This window comes from Anabrus simplex, chromosome 2 (genome assembly GCF_040414725.1).
Source record: "Anabrus simplex isolate iqAnaSimp1 chromosome 2, ASM4041472v1, whole genome shotgun sequence".
Lineage (NCBI taxonomy): Eukaryota > Metazoa > Arthropoda > Insecta > Orthoptera > Tettigoniidae > Anabrus > Anabrus simplex.
The window spans coordinates 751,403,686-751,425,351 of NC_090266.1; the positions used below are offsets into that span (position 1 = coordinate 751,403,686).

Sequence of the window (21,666 nt, forward strand, 5' to 3'; positions counted from 1 at the left end):
AGTTCCAACATCTTGGGTTTCTTACCGAAGTTGTCATGGATGTAATTTGGGCTATTGAACGTGAAATTTTGAAGTGAAATTCCATTTCAGCCGCCTCTGTGGTGTAGTGGTTAGTGTGATTAGCTGCCACCTCCGGAGGTCCGGGTTCGATTCCCGGCTCTGCCACGAAAATTTGAAAAGTGGTACGAGGGCTGGAACGGGGTCCACTCAGCCTCGGGAGGTCAACTGAGTAGAGGTGGGTTCGATTCCCACCTCAGCCATCCTCGAAGTGGTTTTCCGTGGTTTCCCACTTCTCCTCCAGACGAATGCCGGGATGGTACCTGACTTAAGGCCACGGCCGCTTCCTTCCCTCTTCCTTGTCTATCTCTTCCAATATTCCCATCCCACCACAAGGCCCCTGTTCAGTATAGCAGGTGAGGACGCCTGGGCGAGGTACTGGTCATTCTCCCCAGTTGTATCCCCCGACCAAGAGTCTGAAGCTCCAGGACACCGCCCTTGAGGAGGTAGAGGTGGGATCCCTCGCTGAGTCCGAGGGAAAAGCCGAACCTGAAGGGTAAACACATGCTGATGATGATGATGAATTCCATTTCATTGCGGTTTGCATTTTACGTAAAACTGTCCTTTCCCTTCCTAACTGTACCGGGCGGTACACCTCCACGCCGCTTATTCAAAATTTGCGCCAGTTGAAACTCCCCTACTGGAATAAGTCTGAACTTTGTCTTATGTGTTAATTTTCAAGTTACCCTGAAGATGTCACTACTTGGAAATTTTGAAGTTTCTGAACTGTGTTGTTTTCGACGTATTTTTGTTTTGCTTGTAGTAAGAAGTGTGAACATTCTCTTCTAGAGGACACTACTGAAGATCAACAATAGTGCACCCTAGTGCGAAGTGAAAGAACTGTTTTTTGGAGAAATTTTTATTTCAAAAGTTTGTTTCTTGTTAAATTTCTTTCTGTTATTGTTTAAGTTGGCTGTATACCCCTTTCTTTCCCCTTGTTTTGTATTTAGCCAATCCTGAATTTTTAAAATAATTTCTAACCAGTCAGGTGTATCTTCTCCAAAGGGGATATGTTGCTGTACCCTAGCCAATAAATGATTGTGGGCGGGTGTTTTTCTTCCTGAAACGCCTCGAACTTTCTGCGAGAGTATATAAACTGCTGATTTTAGGGTCTCTGCGCCACTTCTGTTCCATCTTCCAGTGTGTAAAGTGCTTAGCAGGGGGCGGGAAGCGCCTCTTTCTCCGGGCAGCAGTTCAACAATAAGGTAATGGCCGTATAATAACTTCTTTTCTTGCTAGCTCAGCAGTTTAGCTCTCGGGGCGGGTCCGAAGCGTTTCCACCATGTAACTTTCCCTAAAATGTAAAGATACCTTGTATTTATTCTATCCTTTAAGCTACATATTGGGATAGAGAGTGCTTAACCCTCTCGAGCTCCCACTCATATTGCTTTGAGGTGAACTTATTTCTCACTACCGATTCTTCCTTAATGTAAGGTAAATTGTTCTTTTCTAAAGTCACCTCTGTAGTATGGGATTAGCCCTTGCATTAGCGGCCTAGAGCCAGATTAGGTTTTAAACAAAATGTATTAGGAGCGCAGATCGCCTCCTCTCAAGTGGTTATTTTTGAGGTCATGTAATTAACCTTTTTCTTACTTAATAGGCCTCAGTAGGTTGGGTATTTTACCCCTGTATCAATGTCCTTAGAGGACAACTTGAAGGTCAAGTTTGGTGTGGTCTTTTATAGGCCAGAACATTGAGAGCGTATTGCTCTTTTTGAAATTTGATTTCTGTGTGCCTCAAGCAGGCTTTACTGTGTAATTTTGGAGCAAGTGCTCCTGGGCATGATTGGGGTCTTCTGCCCCTTTGTTGAATTCCTGTATATTGTAAAATTGGGCTAATTGTTCAAGTATTGTGGGTTTGGCTCTCGGAGCCCATCCGGTAACTCTGTAATTGTACATTCTCGAATAGTGGCCTTGCTACTCTGTACCTGCCATGCTTGTCATTTTTTGATTTTATAAAGAAAATATAACCTTGTTAAATTTTACATGAACTCTAATTTCGTAGCTTGAGACCCGTTCACACCCGCACCTTCTTTCACCTCTACCTACCACAAAATACCGGTAACACGTGGTAGCAGAGCGTGGTTGAATGGGTCTCAGTTTAGCCCCTTTTGACGGCTAAACATTGTTTTGTTCCGAACTCTAACAATTTTCTCAGTTGCTGGAATTTTTTGATTTTTCAAAATTGTTCTGTCATCATGCCCGGCCCTCGCGATGTTCTCCATCTTAACTATTTGCGCAAGGAGGAGTTGATCTATGAGTTAACTATCAGAAATGTGCAATCTGGAGGCACGGTTGCAGTAGACACAAACAAGCTTAGAGAGTCCCTTGATTTGCCCATTTCCATCCCCACTTTGGGAGAGAAAGAAATTGACGACTCTCTTTCCACGATCACCGAGAATACTACTGGGCTAGCATCTGTAGTTAGTTTTTTTGACGAAAATGATCCTTCTCCTAATCAAATTAAGCGTGTGCAAGCCAGGCTATATCATTTTTCAAATAGAGTTAACGATCTGTTGTCTCTGAAGTTGAATGACGTTCAGAGGAAGGAAGCTAGTATGTTGCTTGAAAATATTTCTGAATTATCCAGTAAGGTTACCCAATTGTTAACTGGGGAAGTTCCTCCCAAAATCGATCAACCCACCACGATGAATGCAGGTAGCGAGGAAGAGCCTCCTAAGGGAGAAGTCAATAGGATAACCGTTGCTGCTCAAACTATCTCTGCCCCATTGGACAAGGAGTCTGAACGCCGTAACTCATTGAATAATGTACGTTCTGAATTAACTTCTTTGCCACTTAAACCCTTACCGACTATGTCACCTGGGTTCAGCAGCTTGCCTCATCCATTGGCAATGTTGCTCAGAGGTATCTCGAAGTTTTCGGTTAACACTACCAGTGAAGTTATTTCTTTCTTAAGGTTTCTAGTTGAATTTCAGGATCATGCCCTTGTTTTTTCTCTTTCTCCATGTCAAATTTTGCAAATCATCTATCCTTATGCAATTGGTATTCTCTCTGACAAAATAGTTAGAGCCATTGCCGAGCAATCATCGATCGAAGATTTCCACGCCCACTTGCTAGCTAACTTCATCCCGGCTAGGGCAAGGTCCTCCCTTATTCAGAAGTACTATTATCGGGTACAGCGCTTGGATGAAAACTTGGCAGATTTCATCCAAGATATTAAATTCTATACTAGGGTGTTTGCTCTTCACTTCCCTGAGGATCAAATTGTACAAGCTATTGTAGAAGGCATTTCACCATCCTATAGGTCATATTTGTGTTTCGCGGCGTGCCCGCAAACTTTCTCTGAACTTGAAGCATTGGCCGTCTCAGCGGAAGGAGTTAGATACGCCGATTCCTTGCGTGTCGAGAAAGAACCCTCGCCTTCTTTTAGTAATATTCGGCCTCCACCTCGCCGATCAGTCATACCTCGTAAATGTTATGCTTGCGGGTCGCCTGACCATCTTCGCAATAAGTGTCCATCAATCAAGTCTAGTGGGACAAGGAATGGAGCTGGTTCATCACAAGGCTGTTTTAAATGTGGGGCTTTCTCACATATCGCCAAGAATTGCCCAAATTCAAATAGCACCCCCTCCTGCTCAACCTCTGGTGCAAATTCCACCAATGCCAATAATAAAAAGTGACTAGTGGCTTCGGCTGAGTCGACTAATCCATCTTTCCGAGGCTCAGCCCCTGGTAAACAGATCGAAAATTCAGAGAACGTTCAATCTGCAAATCCATCTTTTGAATGCCCCAAAGAGTGTCTTAGGATTGCGGCGGATTCCCCCGCACCTGTTCCTTTTCTTAAGATTGAGTTAAATAACGAGCCTATAACCGCTCTATTAGATTCAGGCAGTGTTTGTTCAATTATTTCGGACCAATGGTATTCAAAATTGAAATCTGTTTGTAAACTACCTGACTATGGCTCATCTACTGTTTAATATGTTTCGGCTAATTCATCTCCATTAGAAATTCTAGGTTCTGTACAGGTCAAAATTCGTATTTTTAAATTTACATGGAAAATCAAACTGTTTGTGGCTAAGCACTTGTCTTGCCCCATCATATTGGGAGCAGACTTCATTTCTCACACTGGTCTTGTGCTCGATCTTCAGAGTAAATCGTGCACATTCAAATTTGCTTCCAATTGTAAAATCCCCTTGTTAAAATGTAATTCTACATCATGTTCATCTATTTCGCCTACCCAGGATGAGATGTTGTTAGACCTTAGACATCTACCTGAGGAGCAGGCTGATAGTATTCGTAAGTTGTGTCAGTCGTTTCCAGAGGTGTTCTCTGATACTCTTGGTGTTACTGACCTTATTGAATACAAAATTGAGGTCACGGATTCGATTCCTGTCCGTTTTCCACCTTAGAGGCTATCTCCACCTAAGATGAAGGCTCTGAAAGAAATCATCGATCAGATGTTGAAGGATGGTATTATTAGGCCCTCTAAGTCGGCGTATTCTTCGCCTATTTTTCTAGTCCCGAAACCCCAAGAGGGCTTCAGGCCTGTCACTTATTATAGGGCTCTCAATCGGAAGGTGGTGTTACAATCTGTGCCCCTTCCTGACCTTCATTCTTGTTTTTCATGGTTTCGTAAGGCCAAGTTCTTTACTATCTTGGACCTGAATCAGGCCTACAATCAAATTCCCCTTGCGGAAGAGTCTAAACATCTTACAGCGTTTGCCACGGATTGGAATTTGTATGAATACAACCGCGTGCCTTTCGGGCTCCCCACGGGAGCAGCTGTACTCACTAGGCTACTAGATAGGGTCTTCTCCGACATCAAATTTGAGTACTTATATCACTACTTGGATGATGTCGTCGTATTTTCGGAGACCTTTGAAGAACATCTAGATCATCTGCGAGAAGTTCTCAATCGCCTTCGTAAGGCTGGGTTAACTGTCAAGTTGTCCAAGGTTGCCTTTGCTAAGCCCTCTATGTCATTCCTAGGGCATATTGTGTCACCTGATGGTGTTGCCGTCGATCATTCCAGAACTCAGGCCATCCGTGATTTTAAACCTCGCAAGGACGTTAAAGGTATCGCCAGGTTCATTGGTATGGTTAATTTCTTCAGGAAGTTTATTCCTAACTTCGCTAATAGAGCGGCGCCCTTGAACCTTCTTCGTAGGAAAGGCATCAAATTCGAGTGGGGACCTTCTCAACAAGCCGCTTTTGAAGATCTTAAATTAGCTCTCTGTAATGTCCCTGTCCTTGCTATGCCTGATTTCTCGAAGAAATTCATCGTCCAAACCGACGCGTCGTCGTCGGCAGTAGCTGCAGTCCTTCTTCAAGAGACTGAACTAGGGAGGCGACCCATCGCCTATGCATCTAGGACTCTATCGGCTCAAGAAGCAAAGTATTCCATATATGAGCTCGAAGGCTTGGCAGTCTTATTCGCCTTAGAAAAGTTCCGTCTCTATCTGGAACATGTCAAATTCGACCTGGAGACAGATAATCAAGCCTTAAGCTGGGTCTTAGGTAGGCCGCGTCGTACTGGTCGTATAGCCCGTTGGGCCATCCGTATTTCTGCCTTCCAGTTTGATGTTAGGCATATCCGAGGTACCGAAAATGTTGTTGCTGATGACTCAGCCGTATGCTTTCCAACGAGGTCGAGACCCATGATCCGGTCGATAGTTCTTCACCTCCCGAGTCCATGCTATCTGATGTTAATGCCATCTTAACAGATGCTCCCATGCTCTTTAGGGATATCGAGAAATACCAACGTGAAGATCCGACGCTGGCTCCGATAATGGAAACCCTTTCTTCTGGGGAACATGTCGTCCCTTATGTTCTGAGGAATGGTGTTTTATGTTGCCCATCGAGGCATGATAATATGATGAAAGTTGTCGTTCCAGCTGTTCTTGTACCTATGATCTTCAAGTATTATCATGAGACCCCATTAGGGGGGCATCTTGGAATCTTTAAAACCCGTGAAAAAATTCGTGAAATGTTCATCTGGAAGGGTATGGACGGTGAAATCCGTGAACTAGTAAAAGCTTGTAAATCTTGTTTGCTTAGTAAACCAACCATGTCCACCAAGGTAGGCCTTCTGTCTTCGCATCAAGCGTCGCGCCCCATGGAACGCCTGTATATTGAGTATGTAGGACCCTTCCCCCAGTCGAAGGGAAATGGCAACAAGTTCATCTTTGTATGTGTAGATGGTTTTACAAGATTTTCCTGGTTATTTCCGACTAAGCTGGCTACCGCTCAGTCCACCATTACTTGCCTAAATTCTATTTTTGCTTCTTTTGGTCCGTCCCAATATATTGTGTCTGATAATGCTAAGGCGTTTACATCTAATCTATTTCGTAAATTCTGCTTTGACCTGTCCATCTCTCATGTGACTACTTCTGCTTATTACCCTCAACCATCTCTGGCTGAACGGGTTAACCGTAATCTCAGGTCCGCGCTTATTGCCTATCATCATGAAGATCATTCCAGGTGGGACACGTCCCTGCATTGGTTAGCTTTTGCTTTGAATTCGGCGGTTCATGAATCACATAAATTTACTCCAGCCTCTTTGATGTTCAAGTTTGTTCCCAACACGCCACTCTCTAACCTCTGGTCTCTGAGTGACATTCTACCTGAGACAATAGACCCAGACAACATTAAAGATCTTTGGAAGAAGGCTAAAGCCAATCTTAAAGTGTCTCATGAAAAGGTTAAGGAAAGGTATGATCGTGGACGGAGACCCACCAATTTGAAGGTAGGCGACCAAGTGATGGTCAAGAATTTTGTTCCCGCGGGCAAGCTTGCCCCCAGATTTCATGGGCCGTGCATAGTTCTCGATTTCCTTACACCGGTTACGTTGTTATTAAGCAATCCAGCCACCGAGAGGATATTTAGGGTTCACCTGTCGCAGGTGAAACCTGTATAATTTCTGTGCTAACGTGCTTCATATAATCTTGAAAGGAATATGAAGGTTATATTTTTTTTTGCGTTTCACTTTTAAGGCTTTCTGCCCCTTCTATAATATTTTGTTTTATATGTAAGCATTTTTGTAAAACCTGCCCCGAACCGTTAAACTGCCATCCTGTCCTTGCCACGGCCATTACCACGCTCCCGTCTCCTGCTCCACTCTACACAGGGGCTTATTTAATGCCATAAATATCTCCACGCCGCTGGCCCCTCAACCTCACCACAATGAATATACCCTAAAATCATTTTGGTCCAACAGAAATTCTGCCGCCGAGCTTTAATATTTCAGTGCCCCCGCAGCCGCGCGGCGCCGTACCGCTACTGGAATAGAGGAAGGGCCCCCTCTCCTCCAGCGAGGTCGACCAGTGTACGGCGAGCCGGAGCCCTCCTCCCGGCCAAGGCTGATGTGCGGCGCACGACCTGCTACTTGCCCGCAGCCTGTATATGTTTACCGAGGGCGCGGCGTGCTTCAACACCACTACTCCTCCCATAGTGCGGGCGAGCGGTATCTCAGGGTACTTGAGGGGTCCGTGCGGCCTCCTCTGGACACAAGCTGCAGCGGCCGGTCTGGCCATCCAATTTAATCAACTACATGGACATTTACTATCAGCAATTACTACACTTGGGAATTCTACTGCAATATTTGGTGGACTTAGAAAATTTTTCTTCACTTTCAAGTATTAAAAGTTTTTCTTATGAATTCAATTCCTACAAACATAAAGACATTACATCAACTGTTACAACAAGTATTTTGAAACTGGATCAAACCAAATTTAGAAAATTTTTATAAATGCTTCTGCAATTAATCTCCATATCAACATCATAAATTGGACCTTATTTTCAAACAAAAGTTTATGTTCTTCTGTGTTACCGCTTGGTGGAACTTTTTTTTGGGGGGGGGGGGAGGTCTGTACCGGGCGGTACACCTCCACGCCGCTTATTCAAAATTTGCGCCAGTTGAAACTCCCCTACTGGAATAAGTCTGAACTTTGTCTTATGTGTTAATTTTCAAGTTACCCTGAAGAAGTCACTACTTGGAAATTTTGAAGTTTCTGAACTGTGTTGTTTTCGACGTATTTTTGTTTTGCTTATAGTAAGAAGTGTGAACATTCTCTTCTAGAGGACACTACTGAAGATCAACAATAGTGCACCCTAGTGCGAAGTGAAAGAACTGTTTTTTGGAGAAATTTTTATTTCAAAAGTTTGTTTCTTGTTAAATTTCTTTCTGTTATTGTTTAAGTTGGCTGTATACCCCTTTCTTTCCCCTTGTTTTGTATTTAGCCAATCCTGAATTTTTAAAATTAATTTCTAACCAGTCAGGTGTATCTTCTCCAAAGGGGATATGTTGCTGTACCCTAGCCAATAAATGATTGTGGGCGGGTGTTTTTCTTCCTGAAACGCCTCGAACTTTCTGCGAGAGTATATAAACTGCTGATTTTAGGGTCTCTGGGCCACTTCTGTTCCATCTTCCAGTGTGTAAAGTGCTTAGCAGGGGGCGGGAAGCGCCTCTTTCTCCGGGCAGCAGTTCAACAATAAGGTAATGGCCGTATAATAACTTCTTTTCTTGCTAGCTCAGCAGTTTAGCTCTCGGGGCGGGTCCGAAGCGTTTCCACCATGTAACTTTCCCTAAAATGTAAAGATACCTTGTATTTATTCTATCCTTTAAGCTACATATTGGGATAGAGAGTGCTTAACCCTCTCGAGCTCCCACTCATATTGCTTTGAGGTGAACTTATTTCTCACTACCGATTCTTCCTTAATGTAAGGTAAATTGTTCTTTTCTAAAGTCACCTCTGTAGTATGGGATTAGCCCTTACATTAGCGGCCTAGAGCCAGATTAGGTTTTAAACAAAATGTATTAGGAGCGCAGATCGCCTCCTCTCAAGTAGTTATTTTTGAGGTCATGTAATTAACCTTTTTCTTACTTAATAGGCCTCAGTAGGTTGGGTATTTTACCCCTGTATCTATGTCCTTAGAGGACAACTTGAAGGTCAAGTTTGGTGTGGTCTTTTATAGGCCAGAACATTGAGAGCGTATTGCTCTTTTGAAATTTGATTTCTGTGTGCCTCAAGCAGGCTTTACTGTGTAATTTTGGAGCAAGTGCTCCTGGGCATGATTGGGGTCTTCTGCCCCTTTGTTGAATTCCTGTATATTGTAAAATTGGGCTAATTGTTCAAGTATTGTGGGTTTGGCTCTCGGAGCCCATCCGGTAACTCTGTAATTGTACATTCTCGAATAGTGGCCTTGCTACTCTGTACCTGCCATGCTTGTTATTTTTTGATTTTATAAAGAAAATATAACCTTGTTAAATTTTACATGAACTCTAATTTCGTAGCTTGAGACCCGTTCACACCCGCACCTTCTTTCACCTCTACCTACCACAAAATACCGGTAACACTAACAATCACAAGTTGAACAGTTAGACATTGTTTCGAAACTGAGTGACACTGAGTGTAGCCTTCCGCTGCTTCTCTCCACATTTCGTTTTGTTATATAGTCTACTTATTTCAATCTCAGAAGTACTACCAATTCTTGCTACGGTCAGTAGCAGACAGGCTTAGCTCACTATCACAGGTTATTATACAAAAGTCACGATCACTTTGCATCAGACTGATAAATGTAAAGTCCCTCATTCGTACAACGGCCGGGCTGAGTGGCTCAAGCGATTGAGGCGCTGGTCTTCTAACCACAACTGGGCAAGTTCGATCCTGGCTCACTCCGATGGTATTTCAAGGTGTTTAAATGCGTCATCCTCCTGTGGGTAAATTTACTGGCACGTAAAAGAACATTTGCGAGACAAAATTCCTGTATTTCAGCGTCTCCGAAAAATGTCAGATGTAGTTAGTGGGACGTAAACACAATATTATTATTAATTATTACAAGAAACAATGTCTTAATTCTAAGAAGTGATAAATATTACTCTTACCTGCTACTTGTTCCTCTGTCAAGCCATACTCGGACTGAAACACATGAAAATACATTTTATTAAAATTAGGCTACAATGAACTAGAATTTAGTTGTGTAATACAGTACATTTTTTGTGAAACAACTATTTCCCAAGCATATGATGAAATATTTAAATGGGAGGGACTCGGTGTATATCTTACTTTAAAAGAGATTTCCTTGAATTCGGATTCGGGATATATTGAAAAGTACATGTTTCAATTTGGTGCGTTCCCCCCGCCCCCTATACAAAATATTTAGCTTAATGTATCGACCTTTATATTTCTCTATGAGAAAAAATATCAAATGAAAACTACACATTCAATTCTGAATTCCACAACTGTGCTTTTATGAAAATATCTCAATAGTTATTAGTCTTATCTTAAAACGTTTGATAAATAGAGAAGTTACACTTGTTATTAACTAGCCAATTAGCTTGATAATTAACACTAATTTATCGAAATATAGGGAATCAGAATTGAAAGGGAACAGCCCTTTTCTACACCGATAATGGTCTGTCTCAGATATTGTGCGGAATTTTACGTAAAACAAGAAGTAACACTTTTGGGTTATGAAAATACGCACACTTTAATGTAAACAGCCTTAGTGACCTTGTCACCATGAAAAATGAGGTCTATTTGGTAGGTTCCATTTTAACAGTGTTGTCGTGCTTCAGGACGGTCTTATAAACGTAATTTTTCTCGGTTTTATCCACAGGAATTTTACTTTTCTCTAGAGAAATGTAGAAGGAAGGAAAGTCTATAGGGAAGTGGCACAGAGAGTAGCAGATATAGAAATACAAATGCTAAGAGCAACAGATAGAAATAGTAGAACTCTGGAGTAATTCATGAATACATATCCATACATCAGAGTAACAAATGATACATTCATACAAAGAGAATATAGGGGAATGATGTGGTGGCTGATGGGCATTTATAAAAACAAGACATTTAAAGAAGTTGGGAAAGAAAATATATGTTCATTTTGTGGTAAGGAAATAGGAAATGCACATGTGTTGGGACAGTGTGAAAGCACAAGGGCATTACAGGTGAAGTATTTAGATACACAAGATTAAAATAAAAAGGGAATCAGAATATCATACAATTGTTAAAATCATGAACTGGGAATGGAGAAGGTCAAGGAACCTATTGAAATTATTAATAACCGTAAAAAGCTTCTGGGAGAAAAGGAATGAGATACGTGAATGAGAGAATATAGGGGAATGATATGGTGGCTGATGGACATTCATAAAAACAAGACATTTAAAGAAGTTGAGAAAGAAAATATATGTTCATTTTGTGGTAAGGAAATAGGAAATGCACATGTGTTGGGACAGTGTGAAAGCACAAGGGCATTACTTGTGAAGTATTTAGATACACAAGATTGAAATAAAATAAAATGGGAATCAGAATATCATACAATTGTTAAAATCATGAACTGGAAATGGAGAAGGTCAAGGAACCTATTGAAATTATTAATAACCGTAAAAAGCTTCTGGGAGAAAAGGAATGAGAGACGTGAATGAGGGTAATGGTAAATGCAGTCGAAGGTGTGAATAATTAGGCGCTTAACCTTGGCAAGTAACAATCTGAAAACAGTGGCATCAGTAAGAGTACTCATAGTAAATTATGGTAGTCCTACTTCACATACAGAAAGGTACACCAACATTACAGTACGAATCAAGTCTTGTTTCTCCTGTCTCGGTCAACCGTAGATGGAAGAGAGGTAATCCAAAACCGATAATTTAATTTAAATAAACAGTAAAAAACTGGGCTGAATTTAAGTTGAAATAATATACGGAATAAATATTAATATCTTATGTGTCATGACCGTATACAGAAGTAAGTATGAGGTTTCGTAACCATACACGTACTCAACACAAAAGTCTGCCTCAGAAATATTTAATAGTAGAGAGTCAGCGATTACGTTCACTATTTTTTTTAAAATTGATATGTTTTCCTGCTTTAATATGTTTCTCAGTGTGTTGCCTTCTTACATCTTCTGTCCGACTCGTTGGCTGAACGGTCAGCGTACTGGTCTTCGGTTCAGAGGGTCCCGGGTTCGATTCCCGGCCGAGTCGGGGATTTTAACCTTAACTGGTTAATTCCAACGGCACGGGGGCTGGGTGTATGTGTTGTCTTCAACATCATTTCATCCTCATCACGACGCGCAGGTCGCCTACGGGAGTCAAATAGAAAGACCTGCACTTGGCGAGCCGAACCCATCCTGGGATATCCCGGCACTAAAAGCCATACGACATTTCATTTTCATCTTCTATATTTTTCAGTTCTGTTAATTTCTGTTATTTCTGTTCATTGATATGCACTCTGTAGTACAGTTCATTTTAAATTGTATCTGTTTATTTGTTTGTTTTGACTGTACCGGCAATAGGAGATAGAGATAGAAAAACTCTGGATGAATTCATGAATATATATCCAGGAATGAGAGTAAGAAGATGAGAAAAGTATGGGGAATGGTATGGTAGCTGATGAGTGTTTATAGAAATAAGGCCTTTAAAGTTGGAAATAATGCTTATTTTGTGATCGAGAGGTAGGAAATGTACATGCACAATTGTCTATTGTAATTTCCATTAAATCAACTATTGTGCTTACAACTGTATTTAAGATAAAACGTTCCATTTAAATGATTTCTTACGTAACAAAAAACGAATGGGAAAAGATCTAATTTCTCTTTACCACATGCTCTAAAAGTGAATTCCCTCCAAAGTTTCGAAGAAATTAATTGAATTAGTTAAGAATTTGAATATTTTAATATAAAGGTTGGGATGATTCTACTGAACTTTCTATCTTTGTTAATTTTAATAAGATTTGCATTACATTTTGTGAGACAGTCTTCAAAATGTAGTTTAAAATTAGCAGTTAGTATCAAATTATGCCTCTTAAAAAACTTTTATAAAATATTTCAGGCGCAGCAGTTTCTTTTCTGGTTTGAAAGTTGGTTGTTAAGTTCAGGAAGGTACAAGGAATAATTTGATGTATTATTTTTGTAACTCATAAAGGCCTATATTTTTAACAAAGTTTTGTTTAATAAATGGTATCGCACCTTAAGGAACAGGTCATTTTTCCACGCGTTGACTCAAGGTATTTCTGAAATTTCACATCATTTAATAAATGGGCACTATACATTATAACGAACGTACAGGCCTAGATGCATATTTATACTAAGTGTGAAGCTATGTTCAAACTGGTTTGTATGGAGAATTTTGAATTCTAGAAAAAGTCACCTTTGAGAAAGAACAAAGCTGGAGTGGGTGTGTTAAGTTAAAGGGACCCGCAGGTGTGATTCAAATGTCACCTCAAGAGATTTACAAATGGCCGCATATACAAAAAAAGGGTACCATAGTCTGGTCGAAATTATGGAGTGTCTACTGGTATCAAAATCTCATTTCATATTCATCTTTTGTTGTTGTGAGTTTTGTTTCAAAAAGTGTAAAAATGATGCAGCATTAATTTTTGCCCATATCGCTATTATCTTCAACTCGTGCACCTGGCTTGTTCTGAATTATTAACTATGGCGTTATATTTCTTTATAATCATGTAATTCTGTTGAATTGTACATCAGTCTCCTTTCTGCAGACCTCGGGTACGATTTCTGGCTAGTCCAAGGATTTTAATCTTGGTCGGAGAGTCGGTGTGAGATTCAGTCAGCGTCCTGTGGTCATCTGGGGAGATGTTGATATGTCATTCTGCAAACGTGGTCAAGAAAGCCAAGTAATACGGTTGAGGTAATCATCAAATCGGTTGAATGTTTAACGTCACACTAAAAAATTGAAGGTTTTCGGCGACGGATGGATGGGAAAGAGCTAGGACTGGGAAGGTAGTGGCCGTGGCCTTAATTAAGTTACAGTCCCGGCATTTGCCTGGTGTGAAAAAACCGGGAAAGCCTTACTCCAGTCTGCCGATGACGGTTGGATCTGAACCCACTATCTCCCGAATGCAAGCTCACAGCTGCGTGATCCTAACCGCATGTTTAACTCACTCGGTCTCATCAAGTTGACAAGCAACCTGTCTCAGTAACAGTCGTCCTGCAAGTCCCAGGAACATGATGACCTGTATAGACTACGTGTTTAATTTGGAATAATAATAATAATAATAATAATAATAATAATAATAATAATAATAATAATAATAATAATAATAATAATAATAATAATAATATTTGTTCTTTGCTTTACGTCCCACTAACTATTTTTTACGGTTTTCGGAGACGCCGAGGTGTCAGAATGTAGTCCCTCAGGAGTTTTTTTATTTGAGCACCTTCAAATACCACCGGACTGAGCCAGGTTCGAACCTGCCAATGGGGTCAGAAGGCCAGCGCCTCAACCGTCTGAGCCACTAAGCCCGGCTGTTTAATTTGGTTTAGGCTAGTTCAGTTTTAATGTAATTCATCATATGCAGAAGGCTGGGAAATTATTTCCCTCGACCACTATGCTTAAATCGATCGACAGCCAAAGTATGACTACAGGCAAGGTTCCATAAAAGTCAATTGTTCAGCTGATGGCCCACCCACCCTTCAGGGGTGGGAATGAAATGACAATTTGCAAGCAAGCAAAAGTCAACTCGAATATTATAATCATGCATCATTCCATTTGACTGTCCGGCTCCATGGCTAAATGGTTCGCGTGCTGGCTTTTGGCCCAAAGGGTCCCGGGTTCGACTCCCGGCAGGGTCGGGGATTTTAACCTAAATTGGTTAATTTCAATGGCTCGGGGCCTGGGTGTGTGTGCCGTCTTCAGCATTAGAATTCATCCTAGGTACGGTCCCATCCTCACAGACGCGCAGGTCGCCTAAGCGGCGTCAACTCGAAAGACATGCATCAGGCCTCATCGTAGACTACACGACATTATTATTACTCCCTTTGACTGATCCGAGTTTGTATGATGGTAATGAGTAGGAAAAGCGATTTTTTTTTTGCTAGGGGCTTTACGTCGCACCGACATAGATAGGTCTTATAGCGACGATGGGATAGGAAAGGCCTAGGAGTTGGAAGGAAGCGGCCGTGGCCTTAATTAAGGTACAGCCCCAGCATTTGCCTGGTGTGAAAATGAGAAACCACGGAAAACCATCTTTAGGGCTGCCGACAATGGGATTCGAACCTACTGTCTCCCGGATGAAGAGCGAAATGCCCTGCCTTTTCTTAACAATTCTCGAAAGAGACGCCAGCCTCTGAAAGAATGAGGTTACCGAATGAAATAGGAATGGCGGGAAAATAAGACACTTCATAGGCCTCACCCCACCGAAGTCAGAAGAGAACAAGATTTGATCCCGCGAAATATGACACAAAGGTGTTCCCGTGTTACCACACACGTTGTACAAGAGTATAAGAGAATTGAGGTAATATAAATAATAATCTATAGTTAATATATCCGAGGCCAGACTCCTCGGCTAAACGGTCAGCATAGCGGCCTTCGCTTCAGAGTGTCATTGGTTTGGGAATTTCATCCGCGTCTGGTTGATTCCTCTGGATCGGGGACTGGAATTTGATGTTTGCGAGTGTGTTTTTTTGTTTTTGTATTTTACACTTTGTTTTACGTCGCGCCGACACAGATAGATCTTACGGCGTGAAAATAGGAAACCACGGAAATCCATCTTCAGGGCTGCTGACAGTGGGGTTCGAACCCTTAGACATGCATTTCCCTGCTCCTAGTGTGAAAAGGGAAAAAGTGATCTTTTTCAGCTAAAATATTATGTAAGCAACTTGATCTCCTGTATTGATTATTAATTGTTTTAGATGCAAACTTATAAACGTTATGATAGCGGAATAATTACAAAGTTGTTCTATTTTGTTGTTGCTTCTAAACACACATTTGCTTTATGCGGTAATGTTATATTTTTAAGAACAAGTCATTCTCTTTCAAACAGCAGTTTTCGGTTTGGGTTTTGCTGTCTTATTTTCAGTTTAAACTTGTAATGATTTTTGTATATATTTATTTTTTGTATATTCATATGATATTATAATACGCTTCATGGATAATGTGAATACAAATGCTATTAAAAGAAAAAACACTGTCTTCCGAATGCAAACTCACAGCTGCGCAGCCCTAACCGCACGGCCAACTTGTTCAGTTAGCGTGTATGTCTTTATACACATCTCTTCATTCACATAGCTCTGTAGCTAACTGGCTAGCATGCTGGCCTTTGGTCCAGAGGGTTCTGGGTTCGATTCGCTGGTGGTTTGGGAATTCTAACCTTCGTTGGTTACCTCCCATGGGTGTCAACTCGATGGACCTGCACCAGGTCGCGTCCGCAAAACAACACAATAATAATAATAATACAGGGCACCTTAGTTTAGACTAATTTCTTATGGAAACAATTTCGTACTTTCTTCAACGTTAAATCATTAATGAAGGGCTGGGCGGAGTGGCTCAGATGGGATATAAGCTGGCCTTTTGAGCCCACGTTGGCCGGTTCAATTCTGCCTCTCAGTCCAGTGGTATATGAACTTGCTGATGTAGCCTTCGTCATTGTCATGTCGATGGATCTATTGGCATACAAGAGAACTACTAAAGGACAAAATTCGCGCACGCCGGTGTCTCCGAAAACTGTAAAAGTAGTGAGTGAGACGTAGAACCAATTATATTATTTTTTAAAATTATTATTATCCGTTATAGTGTTGTGGGATCAGCATGTTCTATGAGTTTGTAATGTCAGATCTATGGACAGGCACATTCCCAGATTTCAAAGTGCCAAATGCTTCTAAACTTGCAAATGTAGACTACCAACGTTAAGAGGAACAAGAAAGGAATCCCTCACGTGCTACATGCAGCGTTTGCACAATAAATATCAACGACAAATCGAGTAACGTCAGTCTGAAGTGCAGAAAAATCATAATATGTAAATCACATTTAGAAACCATTGTCAACAGTGTTTGAAGAAAGTTTGAAGTGGTGAATAGCGAGAGTTTCAAGCATGGGCGAATCCGGTGGCGGCCAGGGGATTCTAGTTTTGAGGACTCATATATTATTATTATTAATATTATTATTATTATTACTATTATTATTAATGTTTTCACGGCCCGTGCTTAAAGACATGATACTGTATAGGCATTTGGGCTTATGCCGTGTCAAGAAAATAAGGTGAAACTCTTAACGTTTCGCAGAGAACTGTGCTCTGCGTCCTCAGAAGAAATCTCGACTGTCCACGAGAAAGGCTTTTTTTTTTGCTAGGGGCTTTATGTCGCACCGTCACAGAAAGGCTTCTTAAACAATTTGGACGTTATAATAGAAGTGGAAAATGGTACGTTCATTCGTCACCAGATGGCCCCCAGGATGTGGCAACACTAGCGTTCGAAGCGGAAGCTGACCGAACCATCACAAGCAGTCTCAGTGGTTCACATAACGTGTTTACGTAACACACGACATTGGCAGATGTATGGCATAGACACAAGCCTGGAATGAAACATTTGGCGACGAGGAACGTACGAATTTGGAAAACACCGAGACGGAATAACAATAGTGAAGGGATCGTAAATCCTTAATGGCTGGCAACCAGGTATTACTTAACTGATAGCCGGTGTCCCTGTTGAAGTTGTTAGGATTTCTACTATTTCCACAGCTTCCCGTATAATCCTGGACCTGTAGTGTCTAGTGTGGGTAAGAGCTCGAGCATCTTGGAACATGACATCATGACCCGACGATAGAGCGTGCTCAGCTATGGCCGATTTGTCTGGTTGGTTGAGACGAATATTTACGTTCATGTTCTTTGATAGGGGTACCAATGTTTGGTCGATGTATACCTTACCGCAAGTACAGGGAATTTCGTATACCACAGGATGTAAAAGTGGGGACAATTTGTCCTTGGTTTTACTCAGACTGTGAGCAATTTTAGTGGCGGTGACAAACATGGCTTTTATATTGTGTTTGCGGAGGACCTTGGCAATTCGATCTGTGGTGTTGTGATTGTAAGGCAAGTAGGCAGTTCCCTTCACTTCTTCCTTCTGTGAGCTGTGATTGGTCGTTTCTCTGGAATGTAGGGCTCTATGAATCTGCAAATCGCTGTAACCATTACCCTTGAACGCGACTTTGAGCGTGTCCATCTCCACCTGGATATGTGATGGCTCACAAATTCGTCTTGCCCTCTTGGCGAGTGTCGTGAGAATGCCCTGTTTTTGTGCTGGATGGTGTTCGGTCAGCTTCCGCTTCGAACGCAAGCGTTGCCACATCCTGGGAGCCATCTGGTGACGAATGAACGTACCATTTCCCACTTCTATTATAAAGTCCAAATTTAAAAGTGTAATTGTTTAAGAAGCCTTTCCGTGGACAGCCGAGATTTCTTCTGAGGACGCAGAGCACAGTTCCCTGCGAAACGTTAAGAATTTCGCCTTATTTTCTTGACACGGCATAAGCCCAAAAGTCTATTATTATTATTATTATTATTATTATTATTATTATTATTATTATTATTATTATTATTATTATTATTATTATTATTATTATTATTATTATTATTATTATTATTATTATTATTACCCTAATTGGTCTTTCTCTTAGAGTTGTTCCTGACAACCCTTTCTGTTGCTATCGTTATGAGTTATGACCCATTGTTAACTGAATCCACGCGCTCCGTCTCTCTCATATTACGTAGTACAGTCGTTAAGTTCTGAGACTGACCGCATGATGGCGCTGTGGTGAACTATAGCGAATAGGTGGCGCCGTGGTATGGCACTATGTCAGTCTCTCGTCCCTGCAAGAGACAGTTGAGTGCATGCACTGGAAGCAGACGTACGGTCGTTGTTGTGACGGTGATTTGAATGCGCCCGTCGGACCTTGAACTGTCACAGTTTGAGCAACGGTCAAATATCAAGTTCTGCCAGAAATTAGGCAAACCCATTGCCGAAACCTTTGAAATGATGCAGCATGTTTACGGTGAGTACGCATTGAGTCGCAGTGTTGTGTTTAGGTGGCACCGACGTTTCGTGCAAGAACGGGGCAGTTTGGAAGATGATGTGTGCACTGGTCGGCCACAAACAGTTAGAACGGAATGCAAGATCGAAGAAGTTGCAACGTTGGTGCGTGCTAACCACTCCCAATCGGTAGACGATCTCGTAGCAGCAATAGGTGTCAGCCATGGTACTTGCCAGAAAATTCTGACGGATGACCTCAACATGTCTCGTGTAACCCAGCACAGTGTGCCACAACTCCTGTCGCAAGACCAACGTGATAATCGCATGACGATTTGTGGTGACATCACCAATAGTCCTGACGATGATCCGACGTTTCTCAACCGGATAATAACTGGAGACGAAACATGGTGTTTCCTTTCAGCGGTGCTTCCAGCAGCTATACCAACGTTGGCAAACGTGCGTAATGGCCAACGGCGACTATTTTGAGCGTGGATGTGTTTCTGTTTAAGTGGTTAACGGCCAACAGCGACTACTTTGAGAGTGAATGTGCTTCTGTGTAGTTATACGCCGTGTAATGCGGCATCGTGTGCAACACTCGGAGTCGTGTGGGTGCCTATCCTCCAGGCGTTAAGTCTCAGAACTTGATAACTGTACTACGTATTGCCGCATTCAACAAAGGAATATCATCAATTGGGGGTACCCAATCGTGTGAGTAAGTCTAGTAAGTTATGAAGTTTTATTCCTATTCGTAATGAGATATTTTGAAAATGGTGGTGTTTAGCGAAAGAAGGCTAAGGAACAGAGAGTTTTAAGAACATTCTTAGACTAATGAACTATTCTAGTTCCACTGGCAACAAGAAAAGTTAATATTGGAACTATTAATGATGCGAATAACGTTCCTGCCACCATCTCCGAATTCTGAGGAAAGTGACGTACCAAAAGATATTGCAAACTGTGAGCCAGGAGGTTCGCTAACGTCCAATTAAGATATTTACCACAGACTGTTGGTTAGGAAACAATGAGTGCCATTCCAGAAAAAGCCAATATAAAATTTCAGAATCAGATCTTCGGCTAGATACAGTCTTACGGGATTATTGGGCGGAAAAGGGACCTTCTGCTTGACGAAATAATTGGCACGTTTTAATAAATCAGCCCGTGAGTATAAATTTGGAGATGATGTCGAGAAAAGGTGCCTTACCGAAGCAAAGTTTTCGTGAAAATTGTCACTTGAAAGACAATGGTTCTTTGACTCTCCTGCGAAGGAAAAAGTTGATCGTTTTCTTTTTCTCATTGTAAATTTACTTCTATATTTAGTGCGCGAGGATTTAATGATTGGAAACACGCTCTGAAAGCTTGCACGAGAAGATAAAAATTGTCACGAACATGGAAACTATATGGTAGCTTATTTCAGTCGTTCAAGAATCGTCGGCAGGGTGGATACTCAGTTCGTCTTCCAGTTCAATAAAGAACGCCATTACTGGAAGGAAGGAAGAAAGGAAGGAAGAAAGAAAGAAAGAAAGAAATGAAGGAAGGAAGGAAGGAAGGAAGGAAGGAAGGAAGGAAGGAAGGAAGGAAGGAAGGAAGGAAGGAAGGAAGTATTGAAAAAATCACTGCAGTGTTTACATTTCTGGCATCAGGAGGGCTTCCTGTAAGAATCTGTGACCAAACAACTGTTTAAGTGAAAATTAGAAATTATTTCGGTATAATGTAACTAATAGGTCATTTTGACCCATTCTTGCACGAACACGCGGATAAATATGGCAATGCAGGAAAAGGGACCCCATCATACCTGTCAACCACTATTTGTGAAGAGTACATAGAAATAATGTGAAGTATAGTTCTTTCAGGTATTATCTCAGAAATTCAAATGGTATTCCATTTCTGCAGATTCAATACCTGATGCGACTCATAATTCATATTGATCAGCTTACATTAATTATAAGATATGTGATTAATGCTGTTTCAAGCGAGATATTTTTGCAATGAATTCCTATTCATTTCAATAAGTCAGAGCATTTTGCCGTGGTTCTCACAAATGTCTTAAAATCTAATAAGCTAGATATTGTTAATTGTAGCTAGATATTGTTAATTGTTGGGGCTAGTCCTTGCAGAAAATATAGCAGGGCAGTGTTCAGGATTACAAGCAAAGTTTATGGACCAAATTAATACGCAGAGTACGTTCCATGTGCTGCGTTTTACTTAACTTTCTAGGAATGCATCTTTTAAAATTTGTTTCGACTGGGAAAATTTATTTTGATTTCATACAAAATCTTTACAAATTCTTTTCATTAATCATACAAAGTTGGGATATGCAATGTTCACATTTTAGTAACCTAGCATAAAGTGGTGAAACAACTTACTAATACTAGATAATCTGTACAAGGCGATGCAGTAAATGCATTAAGTTACTGATATAATGGAATCAAACTGTCTTAACATTATGAGCAATGATGTAGAAAAATCAGTTATTAAAAACCCATCCATTTGACCAAAGATTAATAAAAAGGAGCGATGAATTTTAAATAGCTTTCTGACAGTACTATGGAACGATATTCTCAATAGATTTGGTGCAGTGAGTAAACTACAAAGCGAAAAAAATGAATGTGTCTGTAGCGGTTAACATGTTGAAGTCTTTAACTACCTTCGTTAAGGAAAAGGGAGATTACTTTGTTATTATGAGTCTAGGCAAAGGCGAAATCTCTCGTGGGTGAATATTATCACTCACCATATAAATTTCCTACTAAATATAGTTCTAAACCCACATTCGCAATTAGTGGAAGTAGCAATGAGGAAAAGAGATAGGCCTAACTTCAGAATAAAGACATTCTTCCTGGCAATAAATACTTTGGTTTCTATCTTAGAGCTCCGAAGCAAAACTTATTTAGAA

The 21,666-nt window shown here is 41.0% G+C and overlaps 1 protein-coding gene across 3 annotated transcripts in view; it reads right to left on the minus strand.

The window, feature by feature from the left end:
• Positions 1-21,666, minus strand: part of LOC136863097 (calmodulin) — a 674,807-nt gene that overhangs the window by 72,977 nt on the left and 580,164 nt on the right. For all 3 annotated transcript variants that reach the window (XM_068225857.1, XM_067139432.2, XM_068225858.1), the window contains one exon: positions 9,901-9,934. In XM_068225857.1, the coding sequence (XP_068081958.1) occupies positions 9,901-9,934 (34 nt within the window). The remainder of the gene's footprint in view (positions 1-9,900; positions 9,935-21,666) is intronic.